At 39.2% G+C, this 14,862-nt stretch overlaps 2 protein-coding genes across 2 annotated transcripts in view; both read left to right on the top strand.

The window, feature by feature from the left end:
- Nucleotides 1-9,126, top strand: part of LOC307020598 (regulator of G-protein signaling 21-like) — an 86,993-nt gene extending 77,867 nt beyond the window's left edge. Inside the window, exons 2-4 of the mRNA XM_079652060.1 lie at nucleotides 7,448-7,596; nucleotides 7,674-7,840; nucleotides 8,019-9,126. Of these exons, the coding sequence (XP_079508186.1) occupies nucleotides 7,448-7,596; nucleotides 7,674-7,840; nucleotides 8,019-8,195 (493 nt within the window). The 3' untranslated portion in view covers nucleotides 8,196-9,126. The remainder of the gene's footprint in view (nucleotides 1-7,447; nucleotides 7,597-7,673; nucleotides 7,841-8,018) is intronic.
- A 3,281-nt stretch (nucleotides 9,127-12,407) lies between these two features.
- LOC307017543 (regulator of G-protein signaling 13-like) lies at nucleotides 12,408-14,093 on the top strand. Its single transcript, XM_079647140.1, has 5 exons — nucleotides 12,408-12,576; nucleotides 12,670-12,729; nucleotides 12,810-12,871; nucleotides 12,975-13,141; nucleotides 13,248-14,093. Exons 1-5 carry the CDS (start codon nucleotides 12,506-12,508, stop codon nucleotides 13,431-13,433), a joined length of 546 nt encoding a protein of 181 aa, XP_079503266.1. The 5' UTR covers nucleotides 12,408-12,505; the 3' UTR covers nucleotides 13,434-14,093.
- The last annotated feature ends 769 nt before the right edge of the window (nucleotides 14,094-14,862 follow it).

Genomic DNA, 14,862 nt, shown 5'->3' with positions numbered 1-14,862 from the left:
ACGAGGCGAGCCGGCTGGCGGGGAGGAGCCAGCAGAGGATATATAACAGCACCGGAGGAGAGATCCAGTCTCTTCTCTTCCCTATCGAGGAGCGGATCACAGCTGTTTGTCTGACTGAACAATATCATGCTTGTGACCAACCCGCGCCTTTTTTAATTAAAGTACCCAATTGAACTTTCACAGAGACTCCATTTAGTCTCCTCTTTTAAAGCTTCTCTCCTGGTCGGGAGAATAACGAACACAGTTAACACAACACAACGGGCGGGAAGCCTCGCTGCGGGGAAACGGCGGATCAAACCGGCTGTCTGTATACTTTTGCTTGTACTTGTGCTTTACAATGTATTGTTTATTTTTACATCAAGTGCTTGAGGGTGGGATTAATATCATTTATTTTATTTTGGGTGGTGCTTTTTATGAACAGCCTGGTTGCCACGATTTGCACCCCTTGCTCTCTCTGACAATACACGTGTCACATACATGAAACTTGCTCCAGTTATTGGTACTAGTCCTACAACTATACCCTCCAAAGTGCTTGAGGGTGGGATTAATAGAAGCATCTTTTTTGGGGGGGCGCTTCTTGCGGCAGGCCAGGGGGTGCATTTCACGACGGGGGTGCATAATTTGACACAACACCGGCCGTTCTGTGGTTCTCCAGATTCTACAGACGGCCAGTCCGCCCCTGCTGACAGCCCAGCTCCTGCCGCTTGATTGCGGCATACCACGCTTGAAAGTTAGCCGGGGAGACGCCTGGACAACAACAGCGATAGCTAAATGGTTGGCTCAGCTTAACATTGTGGAGGACAAGGGGCTGCGTTAGATCATTCGGATCCCATCCAACCTGTCAACTGCACATCACAGCGCATTATTTTGACCCACAGTGGGAACTTCTGTCTCATGCTTTGACTGTTATGAAGACAGAGGAGCGGCATTTCGCCGACAACTGTAAACAGGCTTGTCTGTTTGAGCAACTGGCTCAGTGCAGAGAAGTAGACAGGGTTGGGAGAGAGTTTAAGAGAGAGAGGTTCCAGGTTGTTGTATTGAACATATTCAGGAGAATATTTGTCATTGTTCAGAGGTTGTTGTGTTGAGAATATTCAAGAAAATATTTCACATACATTAAACTCATTGTTCCAATGATAATAAACAAACATTTGCATAAAGCATATTTGTCCACTCATATGTTGATAAGAGTATTAAAAGCTTGAATATTCCTCTAAGGTACATTTAGAACAGATACAAAATGTGCGATTAATTGGCGATTAACTATGGACATCATGCGATTAATCGTGATTAAATATTTTAACATACAACACAGAAAGAGCTGGTTTATCTCATTTACATAGATGCCAGGGTTCTTTCAAGAAGCTTTCCCAGACATCTCAGCCTAAATAACTATAATTTTGAAAAATAAAATAAGAAACAGAATTCACAGTATTGCACAGTGGTTTAGGAAACTTTCTTTAGGTCTGCCTTTAGAAAAAATCACTTACATTCTCAAAGACAAACAAGAACTGTTCCAGAAGGTCTGGGTTTTTTCATACAGTATACCAAGAACAACGACCTATCTCAATTTCTGAACGAACCTGGGGCAGGATAATGCGATAATGCTATAATATGTTCAAATGTAAATTACTGTGATATCCTCTGCAGAAATACGGTCATATTGCTGGAAAACTGGATGGTTGCCGATGTATTAAGCCGCGTTCTCACCGGAGTACTTTTCCCACTTTAGTTCCGATATAGTTCCGAAATGCCGCGTTCACACCAAAAAGAGCCGGAACTAAAATTAGTTCATGAGAACCTTTTTACCCCCTTTTCCGTCCCTGCTAGAGAGCAGGGACTCTCATGCGGCTCTCTTGTGAGAAAAGAGCTATATTTCTGATTGGCTGGGCGGATTGCAAACCACGCCCCGTAAAACTCAAAAAAAGTGTTGTGAAGCCACCATTTTATTAGCATTATTAGCATTAGCATTAGCCCAGCGCAGAAACGCAGAGAGACTAACTTATGGCAACACAAAATAAAACATGGGAGCACTGGAGATGAGGAGGTGTCGGCGTTCTGTCGATTTACTCGGAAGGCTTCAGTAGAAGCTGCTGGGAGTCCCAGCAGCTTCTACTTAAACCAGTCCCCAACAACCGGGGACTTCCGGCCGGGGATTTTGGGCGGCAGTATACGCCGTGAAGTTGTTTGCGGCCTGCCAGTAATCCCAAAGCAGAAGAAGAAGAAGTGACGTCAGTGGCTTCATTTGCCTAATCCACCCCCAGGGACTTATTCCGGTGTGAACGCGATCTGTACTAAAGAGTTCTGATGAACTAAATTCTCATGAACCTTTGTGGGAAAAGTACTGCGGTGTGAATGCGCCTTTAGAGTGCCGTTGTTGTATGTACCAATTTAATTTAGTGTTGTTATTTTTCTTTCATGTAAAGTAATATAGTTGTCCTGTCTTCGTCCTATGTATGAGATTTTTTGTATGCTGAAAATCAATAAACATATTGATAAAAAAAAAAGAAACAGAATTCAATATCTCACATTTCACATGAATTAGGCATCCACGAGTCCACTCACACACAGAGAAGAGGGGGAAAATGGCATGTGACTACTGAGTTCTGTGGAAACAGCTTCCAGTTTGTTTGTGAGGCAGACATCCTCTCCACTTTTAAAAGTATGCTTAATACTTTCCTTTTTGATAAAGCCTATATACAGTAGGGCTGGCTCAGGCTTGCCTTTAACTGTGGGGTTTCTTTGGGAGTTTTTCCTTGTACGATGGGATGATCTAAGGAGACAAGGTGTTGTATTCTGTACAAACTGTGAAGCCCCCTGAGACAAATTAGTCATTTGTGATATTGAGCTATATAAATAAAATGTGATTGATTGATTGTCTGTCGATTGATTGGATGAAGTTGTAACAAATGTCGAAGGAGCTGTCCTGGCAAATTCATTACAGTTTAAGATTACCTGCCAACTAAATAAAAATTCCCATTGGTATTTAAATCTGTGACTCAGTCTGCACAAAAAGCCTTTGAAATTATCCACAAGTCAAACATGATCCACTGGAGGGAAACAAAAGACTGAAAGAACAGTTAACCTAACTTATAATGCTTGTAAAACTAAATAAGTACCAGTACTACATGTATAAAACAAAACAAAAAACACATTCTCTCAAACAAATGGGTTGCTTTTTAAAAGATTCCTCAATCTTAGCAAAAGTCAGTCAGAAGTGTTGCACCCTGGGGCTCTGGTACTAAAACTTTTTCACCACATGTTGCCAATTTAAGAACATATTTGTTTCATCTTTGAAGCTTTTATCTAACTACGTGAGACAAATTTAGTAACAGAGTTGCCGACTCCCAGGCTTAGATATTGACTTGTGAAATGTACCCCATACAAATCCGTTTGCACTTGATGCTGCTGGCCTGCAACGATATTGACAGACCAAAATAAAGTTTGTTTGCAAGTCTCAAGGTGAAACTTTGTACTTTCAATACTAAATGCCAAACCAAAGTGTTGGGACCTCAACAAGGAGATTGTGTTTATATGGGGTAAAAACTAAGATTCAGTTGAATGATTGACGGGCAACCTCCTACAACTCTGAAAGCGACCACATGTTCGCCAATGAACAGTTGAGTGGTTTTCTTGAGAATTTAGACAGATTCTCTGCTGAAGGCTAAATATCATTCAAACCATTTCTGTAGAAAAATACTCTACCATCTGTCAGCTGCATTGGGCCAAGTGGAAACATGCTGAACATTTTGTATCTTTGGGAGTTTTTTCACTGAGGTCGAGTAGATGCTTGACCTTGAACTTGTCTATAATTTAATTTGCCCAATATGTTATTTTTAGGGCCATCAAAAATCGGAAAAGATCACTGCTAAAAAGAAAAAAGTATCAAATCTCACCGCAAGGATCCCTTTTGTTTGCTATTTTCATGTTACAAGTTGAGACAAATAGATGAAACACTGGCATGCTTACTGACTTACTTTCAGGGCTTTGAAAATTAATTTGAATAGGTTTTTCGTGCACCAGCCCCCACCCTGCAGGAGACGGTTTAAAACCATGTTTGTGATCGGATAAATAAAACAAGCAGGACCAACAGCAAAGAGAAATTGCTATCAATGACAGAGAAAGCTAGACAAATGGTGCTGTTGTCGAATACAGATTTGGGGCCTGAAGAGGACTAGAGTGCCACCCTGTGTAAGGTTGGAAAAAATGCATCTTGGTATGAAGTGCTTTGCTTATCACCAAAGACACTCCATTTCAATTTAGTTGGGAATATATCAATGATCTTTTTTTACAATAAGCTTTTTCCGCGTTGTCCCTTTTGCTGTGGATGGATACACTGACTGTTCAGAACAACTTTTGATCGAAGAAAATGAAAGGCTGAAGTACAACAATACAGAACATCTTGATAACTTTGCAATGAGTTCACAAAGACACTCCCCAGTTTTCCTTTCCTGGCTGTGCCTTTTTTGAAAAACAAATTTCTTGACCTGGTGCGTCTACACACATGCAAATACGGGTAGCCTGGGTGTTTTCCATCACCTGATGTGATTTACATTATTGGTTTGTTTGGGCCCTCAACATCTCCACCACTGACAGGAAAGAATAAAACCATGGGTTACAACACACTGGAAGTATTGTATCTGATATACTGTTTGGTTTACAATTTAATGTTCCTTTTTTTAAAACCTAAGGGACATTGCTCCACATATAGCTCAGGATAACGTGACTATGTATGTTCCCTTCGGCTTTGCAATGGCAAGTCAGAAATATCTTTCTTGTGTTGATCTATTTGAGTCTTTTTAAAAACTCTGAAAAGAGTTCAGGGAGTTACAATCGTGCTGGTTTCCTTGAAAAAAAAAATCAATGTGTTCTTTCCATTGGAGTAGTGCAAAATATAAGCTCTATGTAAAACATAAACGATGAGGATACTAACACTTTTAGTGTTTAGTGCAAGATGGTCTACACAAATGAAAGTTTTACTTTTCTGAAGCGTAACACCAATCGTCAGAAGAAAAAGATAACGGCTAAAAACAAACTACACCAAGGATTCACAAATTCATGTCAAAAACATGAAGGTGAACTAATGTTCAACTTGATGGCATGTATAAGTAACTGCCTTTTTAGAGACAAGTAAAAGCTTTGCTTTACTTAATCTAACCCTAACCCTAGAACCCTAAACCTGTCATAGAACACAACGTAAAACATTTCTTGAGCCTGTGAAAACCACCAACCTTACTTCAGGCGTCTTAAAAAACAATATTAAAAGAAAACATTGACGGCAAGGGAACGAGGAGTCCAAAAATGGTAGTAATAACACTATTGACACTTTTCATTAACACTAGAACCGCCAATCGGGTCAATTTGACCCAGAGCTGTTTTTTATTGTATGTAACTTTTTTTCAATAACATATTAAAGTCTCCCCGTCCGTGAATTTTCCTGAAAGTGTGTTATGTAGCACACTATGTTGTTAAAAATTGTCAATATGAAGTCAGATTGAAGAAATCGGCCAAATAATTGCCGTTTATACCTATTTCCGCCAAGCGGGTCATATTGACCCCACCCCTTTTCGCGCTATTGATTTTGCGTGTAAACAAACATGACGTGTTTCTATAGCAACGCCTTTTGTCTACTGCGGTTCCTTATAGATTGAGAGATAGATTGAGAAAGAGAGATAGATAGATAGATTGATAGCAAGGAGCGCGCTCCCGCTCACGGGAGACTGCTTGCGCTGCGCTCCGCAGCAAACAGCTGTTTGCTTTTCCCCCAAAAACGACAACCGCCTCACGAAACCCTATGTTGTACTGTTAATAAACGAAAGAATTTAACAAAATTGACCATTTTTCTTTTTAAAGCAATACTTTTACTTTGAAAATCAATGCATTCTAATGCTGGGTCAATTTGACCCCGGTGGCGGTTTTAGGCATAACAACATCTCTGGCGGTTCTAGTGTTAAATGATTTGCCTAATATTCATGCTCGCGAAAATGATCGAAGAATGCTAATGTTTATTTTCTGCCAGTTGGTTGGACTGTCAACCATTTTAGTCCGGACTGAAAAATTCCAATAAGTGCTTTACGGATTGTCATGGAAGTGATTAAGACAATCCTGTTCCCCAGAGGATGAATCTCTCTGGGGCTCCCCAGACTTTTCCTGTAGCACCACCAGAAGATTTGTTATGAACTCTTGACCACCATTAAATAGATAAGCAAGGACATTTGTACTGATATTCATGTTCCCCATAGGATGAATCCCAAAAAACTGTAGTTATTCTCTGACTTTTCCCATAGCTCTGCCAACATGTAAAAGTTCAAACTTCGAAATATCTTAACCCACTCAAGGCATCGGCACTAAATGAAGTACCTGAAGTTGGTGATCCCCTGAGTTTTTTCCTCGAGGACCACTATGAGGTTCACGCCTTGGCAACTACTGGATGGATTGCTATGCTATGTAGCACATTCATTCATGTTCCCCTCAGGATGAATTGTAATACCCTCATCATTGACTAATGAACATGCAACGTTTCTTCCCAAATGATACGCTTTTAGTTTCAAAGATCGGTTTTCCCCAGCATTACCTGAGGTATAAGGCTCACATTGTTCATTTAATGCTTGTTTAAGCTTTTGTCTTGATGAATAAGGAACACTGCAGATATGCAAATGGCAGGATGACGAGAGTTTTCCTTAATAGTGAATTTGTTTTTAGCTATTTGTTTATGGTTGGGAGCTTCCTGACCATTGCTTAATCCTTTAGTTAAATCCTGTTCTGAATTTGACATGTAGTGCTCTACCACAGCAGGCAGAACTTTATGTTATGATATACTGTATATGATTATACTTGCTTGCCCAAAGTAGAATATACAGTAGTTATTATGAAGTTACTGATGAAAGGAGATCTAAAGTAGTTAGTAGTTTAAATCATCTTAATTCAGGTTATTTATATAAGTACTTGCCATCCTCATTTTGTCAAATCCACAGTTATGATGTAGAACATTTGCGGTCATTTAAAATCACAGCCGAGCTCTTCCAGACACGGAAGGATGCCCCGTCTCTCCCGACAACAACACTTTGCATAAAGATTTCCATATATTCCATTCATGTTGGGTGTGGGTCATTTAGATTTGTTCAGTCACTTGACTCCTTCCTTTCCAAACAATCACAACCCCATCTTCAGTCTGGCAGGATCTTATCTTTGTCTCTCTTCGTAACAGGACTAGGAAATGGCTATAAAGTGAGTTACTGCATATTTTATTTTTTGGGGGCCTTTACCTTTTTTAAGCAGGCAACAGCTTACAGCAACCATGTGGAAAATATCGAGGAGTTTTCTCACTGTAAGTCTCAATTTGCATTGTGTCTTGAGATCTGAAGGGTCTTCTAGTAATTTTTAAGGTTGATGTCAATGCTCTGAACTGTTTGCAAGTCATTTTAAAACATGCAAGTGTGGTTTGCAGGTGCACTGTGCTGTTGAGTTCACAGATAACTTGGCTAGTGATAGATCTTGATGCTCTTTTCAAGGGTAGATTGTGTTGCTTTCCCAAGGATCCACTGGGAGATGTTGAGACTTGGAGTGAGTCCGTGGACAAAGTCCTTGGTTGTAAAGGTACGAGTCTCTCCTGTCTGTGCATATACGTGATTGTATATATTGCTATCCAACCTAAACATTTTTGTGATTTTCAGCTGGGCAGATAGCTTTCCGGGAGTTCCTGAAGTCCCAGTACAGTGAGGAGAACATTCTGTTTTGGCTCGCCTGTGAGGAGTATAAAAAAATCAAGACGGCGCCAGAGATGATCTCCTCCGCCAACAGGATCTATTCCGAGTTTGTCCAAACAGAAGCGCCGAGACAGGTAAACAACTGCAAGCTGAAAGAGAGAAAGAGTTATTTATTCATACTCTGTATTTAGAAGGCCTTTAGTGGCTGCTTCACGGTGGTAGAACCTTAGAAATGTGCTCACAAGTTGTTACTTTATAGGGAATGAAAAAAACTGCTGTAAGACGCCTTCGGGCGATATCGTTTGATTCCAGATCAACATAGATTGCGGCACCAGAGAAAACATAACAAAGAACATCTCCAAGCCCTCCCTGACTTCCTTTGATACGGCACAGAAGCTCATCTACAGTCTGATGGCCAGGGATTGCTACCCGCGCTTCCTAAAATCTGACATCTATCAGGGACTGCTGAGGAGAAGCGATTCAAGGTGACTGTTTTTCCAAACTGACAGCCTCTCAGATGGAGGCTCGCGAAATATGCTTTCCGACTCTCATCTGCTGTATAGCACTCTTTGATTTCAGTGTGGATAACAGGTTTATGCCATACAATCCAAATCCCAAGTGTAGCAGAAATAGCTTCTTTTTTTTCTTTCCTTAACCTGTGTGATTCAGTAGACAGTTACATCTCAAGAGAATTTGCAGCTTGTATTATACCTTAACTCTTTAATTATGTCAAGGTAAAATCTATAAAGGGATTGTGCACATAATGCTTGTATGATTACCTTTTTCCCTCCAGATTAATTATTAAAAAGATTCATTGTAAAGTATTATTATCACTTTATCTAATTGATTATACCAATATAAATCCAAATATGCTTTAAATTTCAAGTGCAAATAAATATGTGAGTGTATTGCTATGCTTCTGTTTCAGCTTTTCTTGCCTGATTTTTGGTATATCTAACTAAACATAAATCGGTTGAATGACATTTGAGTGTGGCCCTCTTGAATGTGATCCAAATCACTTTTGTTGTCGTCTAACCCTAACCCTAACCCATCTGTATACTGTAATACGGTCATTGGTTGTAAAATAAAACACCAGATGGCAACAAAGTCCTTCATGCAGCATCATTCTGAAAAAAAGAAGAAGCAACTGAAAACGAAAAAGGGAAAAACTGCCTCACACTTCCTTTCTGTCTTTGTGTGGTTTATATCTCTGCTGCATTTTGTACATTGTGAGGAGGAACCGCATGAACGTCTTCATTTAAATTAGCCAAAGACCCAGGTGTTTATGCATCATGAAAAAGTACAAGGGGGGTTCAAATAATCTGATGTAATGGGAAAATCCTCTTTAACTAAGCTTATTCTCCCTTATTTAAATCTACCATCAAAGAAGCATAGTTTATATTGTGTCTATGTAAACTTCTTCATAGTGTTAGACAGTAGTCATTGCTTTATCTGTTTGTTTTTTGCCTTGTCATGGCCAGGACATGGCGGATTATACAAACTTGTGTCATCGCCTACTGTATGTAAAACGCATGCAAATACAAAGGAGCACAACAAAACACATTTGGACATAATGTTCACATCCACAAAGAGAGTAAACTCAGCATGTAAGAATGACCTTCAACAATATGGAAAAATAAAATGCTACATTGTTCTCTTTCGCCTGTGCGGCCTTAACGTTTGTTTGTTGTCTGAATTTTGTGTTTGGAAAGTGGAAGTAGACATGGAGTGGTTTCTCCATGTGACGGTGGGTGTTAGACGAACATGTTGTTCTGCTTCTGTTGGTGGCATTGAATGTTCAAGGGGGAATTATTTTAGGGCAACACAGGCTGCTCACCACAACTTCCTCTTCAACGACTCCCCTCTGTGTGTGGAAGGGTGAAGTTCATTGGGTACTGTGAAAAAGACTGAATTTGGCCTACTTATTCTCAGGCCCAGCAAAAGTAGACGTTGCTTGAAGGGAAGTGAAAGAGTTATCAAAAACTGAGCCATAGATATAATTGTCCGACTGACGGAGGAAACTCACAGACGGGTGCAGAAACCGATAACGAAATTGTCTGAGATAAGAGTTCATGTCACCACAAGCGAGCATTTTAACATCTAGCTTGGGTAAAGCATAGTCACATGAAAATAGATAAAGTGATAAAACAATTCCGACTTGTGACTCAAAAGCAACTTATTAAGTTTGCTTAAAAACCTTTTCTTAGGTTAAGACTTACAGTATTATCATGTATTGTTAGGCCAATGAGTTATGGCATATTTAAATTTCTTATGTTTACGAGCATGGGTTGATTCAGATGTTACATTTTATGCATGCATTAACTCCCAATTGAGTGTTCTCTACCTTTCTAGCAGAAGACTTCCCCTACATATTGACGTGTGTTGTCATGGTTAAGTTGTGTCACAACAGTGTAAAAATCAGCTTGTATCCAGGCTTGATATTCTGCACTGTGAATATATCGATATATCGTCCATTGTTATCAAAGTTACATTATGATTTGGAGTAGTAGCAAAGCAGCTGTAAGTGCAGGTAGCAAAACATTGCAACAAAATTTAGAATTTAATTTCGGCCCGCAGGATAATTTCTAATTACTATTAGATCTGGCCCGCCGGTATATTGCATGCACACCTTCACTCAATACTGAGGACTTCCTCAGCTCAGAGCCTGAGCCCAAACATTGATGAACTTGCACCCAAGATGAGATGCCAAGTATCTGGCTTAAAACAGCATCACAGCAGCAAACTGAGTTTCAATGTCCTTTTTGCACTTTTCTCTCACGACAACAGGGCATGTTTGTTTTTTTCTTTGAGGGAATTTTTTTTTTGAAGCTGTTGTTGGCCTGTGGAAAAATGTAATCCTAAGAAATGACTGAGGAAAAGCTGCAGATGGAGCCATAATAATAATAATTATAATAATCAAATTTCACATGTTCTGAACTGTATGTATTTTATGTATTAGTTAGCCTCAGTTCAGTTCACTACCGTAAATAAAAAGAAGTAAAATAAAAAATGTTTAGTCATAAAAAAACAGCAACAATTTCCTCCTACGACATTCAGTGTTATATTGCTTACATCACGGGTACTTTACTACAGCATAAATACAAGGAAGTCTACATTAGACATTTACAAATCTAAGAAAAACAAAGGACTGATGATGTTCTCTTTTAAAAACTCATTCAAAAATCCAGGGGAATGTACAGATAACAGGTGAAAGCCTTTGTTTTGTGCAGCTTCCTGTCAACATAACAGGAAGTGAATAAAACAGCTTTCAGTTACACAGTTCACACCATTGATTAAGAATCCTGGTAGGTGGTGACCGAATGATCTTGACAAACTGGTTAGAACCAGACCTAGATGTTAGACTTTACTTTTTTTCGAATTTTGAGCCATCTGTTTAAGCTCTATCCTATGTGACATAAAGATGGTATTACTTCTGTCTATGAAAACACTGGGCCTAATTGCCCCCCTATATGCCTACATACAACCAAATAGCAGTCTAACTTTAAAAAAAACATAATGTTACTTCAAATTGTGAGTATTTATCTTTTGCTAAATATAGTTATGGTACATTCTTAATCATAAAAACATAGCAAAAGCAAAAATGACTTTTAAGTCATAAGGTGCTTTCTTTATACAACTCTTTTTTGGCAGATTTTCAATTCGCACTTAAAGAAACCCTGAACAAAGGAAAAATACATCTTTAAATCTATAAAAACATTTTCATGATCTATAGTTTTTTTTACATTACTTTTCACTATTCAAGGTCTGATTATTGCTGCACCCTCTTGTTATGCAATGATTTCCAACTGGACAATGGTGCTACCTACTGCTTACCTCAGTGAACAAGCATAGTTTGCTTACCGATATTCGATAGAAACAAGTGTTCAGTCACAACATCTGTCAAACTAGTTAATTGTATAGTTCAACATTTTTGACATATGCTAACTGTCATTTCAAGGTTCAAGGCTTTTATTAGTCATACGTACATAGCTAAAGTGTAGTTATGACGATGAAAATCCAACAGTGCAACACAATAAAACAGAACAACAGAAAAAATAGTGCAAGTAAATACAAAAAAGAAAATAGTAAAATAGTGCAATAAGAGTCTATATACAGTGATTGGAATATGATATATTAGATAAATAATTTGTAAGTTGCAGCCAGATGAATGTTATGGATGTTCTTTCAAAAGTTCTTAGTGACCTAGTTAGCCAATCAACATTAATTGTATTTATTTGGGCCCTTTTGGCTTTTTTTTTGGCTTAATCTAGAAGCTAGATTAAGAGTAGATATTAGTAGAAACCGTTTGATACATTTTGACAGAAGCAAGCTAACTGTTTTCCCCTGCGTCTCGTCTTTATGTTATGCTACGCTAATCGCCTACTGGCTGTTGCTTCATATTTAGAATACAGACACTGACGTCCATCCACATCTACGCTGCATTGGTTTTCAGGCAGGGTGGATTAAAGACTAAATGATTTGCCTATCTGCTGCTGAATTTTCCACTGCCCTACTGTATTTGCATCTGGACTTTGAAACAAACATGTTTGGATGTAGGATAAGTACAGTACACACAGACAGTGGTTGCAGTCTGCGCACATGTTTGCGTCATCCCCAACTTCCTCTTTTTCTGTGGTTGGCTCAGCATGATAGTGTGACGCTACTCACCAACACTTCTGCTCTACATATATAGTTGAGCAGATATATCAAACAGACACAGCAGCAGTCACACAACTCTCTAAGAGCAGCCCAACACACACACACACACACACACACCCTGAGCACAAAGCATTGGTGCCATGCCGAGTATTGACGTATCACCACAAAGGGAGCTACAGAACCTTAACATGGACCTTGATAACAAGAAGAGGTAAATATGTTATCATAACTAATCGATGTATCATCTCCTTTTGTCTCTTTTTCGATTGAGCTTCACTAAATAAACCTTGTGTTTGATCATCAGGGGAGGAAACCTGAAGTCTCGGCTGCAGTGCAGATCATCTCAAGATGCTAATAATGAGGGGTAAGCAAAGAAAACTTGAAACATCTCAAATGTTGAAATTATTGTAGCACATTTGAGTGACAGTGCATCTTTTTTTAAAGGCTTTGTTACGAGGAGATGTCCCAGTGGTCAGAATCACTTGAGAGGCTTTTATCATCCAAATGTAAGTTCAGTAATAGGCTACAAAGCCCATATTCAAGCTTTATCGTCAGTATTCCTCCTCAACCTTGGCTGGTACCTAACTGGTTATATTTTAATCTGTTTAGATGGCATGAAGATATTCCAGGCATACTTGAAGTCAGAATTCAGTGATGAAAACATTGAGTTTTGGCTTGTTTGTGAAGACTACAAGAAGATGAAGTCTTCCTTCAGGATGTCCTCTAGGGCCAAAAAGATCTTCAAACGCTACATTCAAGCCGAGGCTCCGAGAGAGGTAAGCAGAGAAGAGTTTATTAGGCAGACTGATTTACAGTTCTTTTCACACACCCTTTCTACTTCTTTGTTCTAATCATCCTCATTACGTTACTCTACGCTTCCAGATCAACATTGATCACAACACCAGAGAGCTGATCAGGCGGAACATGAAGACGCCCGACTCGTTGTGCTTTGACGATGCCCGAAGGATCGTCTACGGGCTGATGGAGAGGGACTCGTACCCACGTTTCCTCAGGTCGGACCTCTATAAGGATCTATTGGAATCTACATCAGAATCGGTGCAGATGTAAAGACACCAGAAACATTACGTCAACAGAATCTGTACTCTGAAGCTAAGCTCAATGCTGGACTACCTGAGAAAAGCTGCGGTGTTATTGCTTGTCTGGGAACACTGGTGAAACACCCAAAAACTTTGAAAACTTGTTTTTTTACCCACATTCATACCTTATTTTTGAGTTGGAATAACAGACTGGGGTCGGCCATAACCCAAGATGACTGTGTAGAGGAAAAGCCTTAAAAAAACATAGGACTAGCTGGTATAATGGGAAAGGATTGGTCGGAGCCACAAAATGGCTACAGTTATTGTAAAACACAGGACTTACAAGAGATGCCGCGCTTATGTTGTGAAAAGGGTAGGGACTTTTTCTGCGGAAGTGTATGTGTTGCAAACACCCTTCCCGCCCATCATGCACAAGCTACATTTGCACACCATCTTCAGTTTATTGTTTCTCACTAAAGCAATAGATGTGTATATGCTATCTACATGTGCATCTCTATGCAGGGCTTTGCATTTAAAAGTTTTGTATTCTGATGTCACACTGAAAAAACTGAGATGTTACAATTACCATAATTTGAAATAAGCTACATGTTGTGCAAAGTTTATGCGAAAGTTATGTAAATGTGAACATTGAGGTGGATTTGTAAATATTGAATAAATTATCTATATTTGATTTCTAATGTCAAGTGTCACAATGACTAAAATCAGCTTCTGCAGATCAACAGACAAGGCCATGTTTGCATAGATAGAGCATAAGAATCCACAAACGTAGTCATCAATGTAGTGTTTCTTCGTTCTGTCATATACTTACTCATAGTTAGATTATTAACTGTTTATTATGACTCCTAGCTTACTTTACTAAGCCAACTATACTTAAAGGAATAGTTTGACATTTTAAGAAATATTCTTTTTTGTTTTGACAAAAAAGTCGAGACCTTCTTTTGACCCTTAAAAAAACAGTCCTTTCCCCCCTTTTTTTCCCCCTTAAATCGCATTAGGCTCGGAAAAAATCCTCTTATTTCCCAATATGTGACACTTTCAAACTTTATTTTGTATTATCTTGTCTCTGCTCTTAATCTTAAAACAAGTTCTTCAAATCAGCATTTAGTCAAATTGAAATATTTAAAGGGGCCCTATTAATGTTTAGGTAGTGTGTTCTATAGGTTTTTGTGCATGTAAATGTAAAATCCCTGTGTTCCCTCCAGAGGGAGTTTCTCTCCCACACTCCCCCCCTGCCTGAAACACTCCTTTGTTTAACTCTGTAACATAGTGACATCACTACGTAACACTTACGCTTCTATTGGCTAGCGCCCCAACACATTGTATGTGATAGGCTAAGGGGTGGGACAGCCCTCAACGGTTGACCAATCACAAGAGAGCCGACCATCCGACCAATCAGCGCAGACTGGGCTCTGGTTTCAGACAGAGGGTGAAAAGAGGTG

This window comes from Notothenia rossii (genome assembly GCF_949606895.1).
Source record: "Notothenia rossii genome assembly, chromosome: 9".
NCBI classification, from domain to species: domain Eukaryota; kingdom Metazoa; phylum Chordata; class Actinopteri; order Perciformes; family Nototheniidae; genus Notothenia; species Notothenia rossii.
Note: the sequence above shows the minus strand (reverse complement) of the source record. Positions and strands in the feature narration are given on the sequence as shown.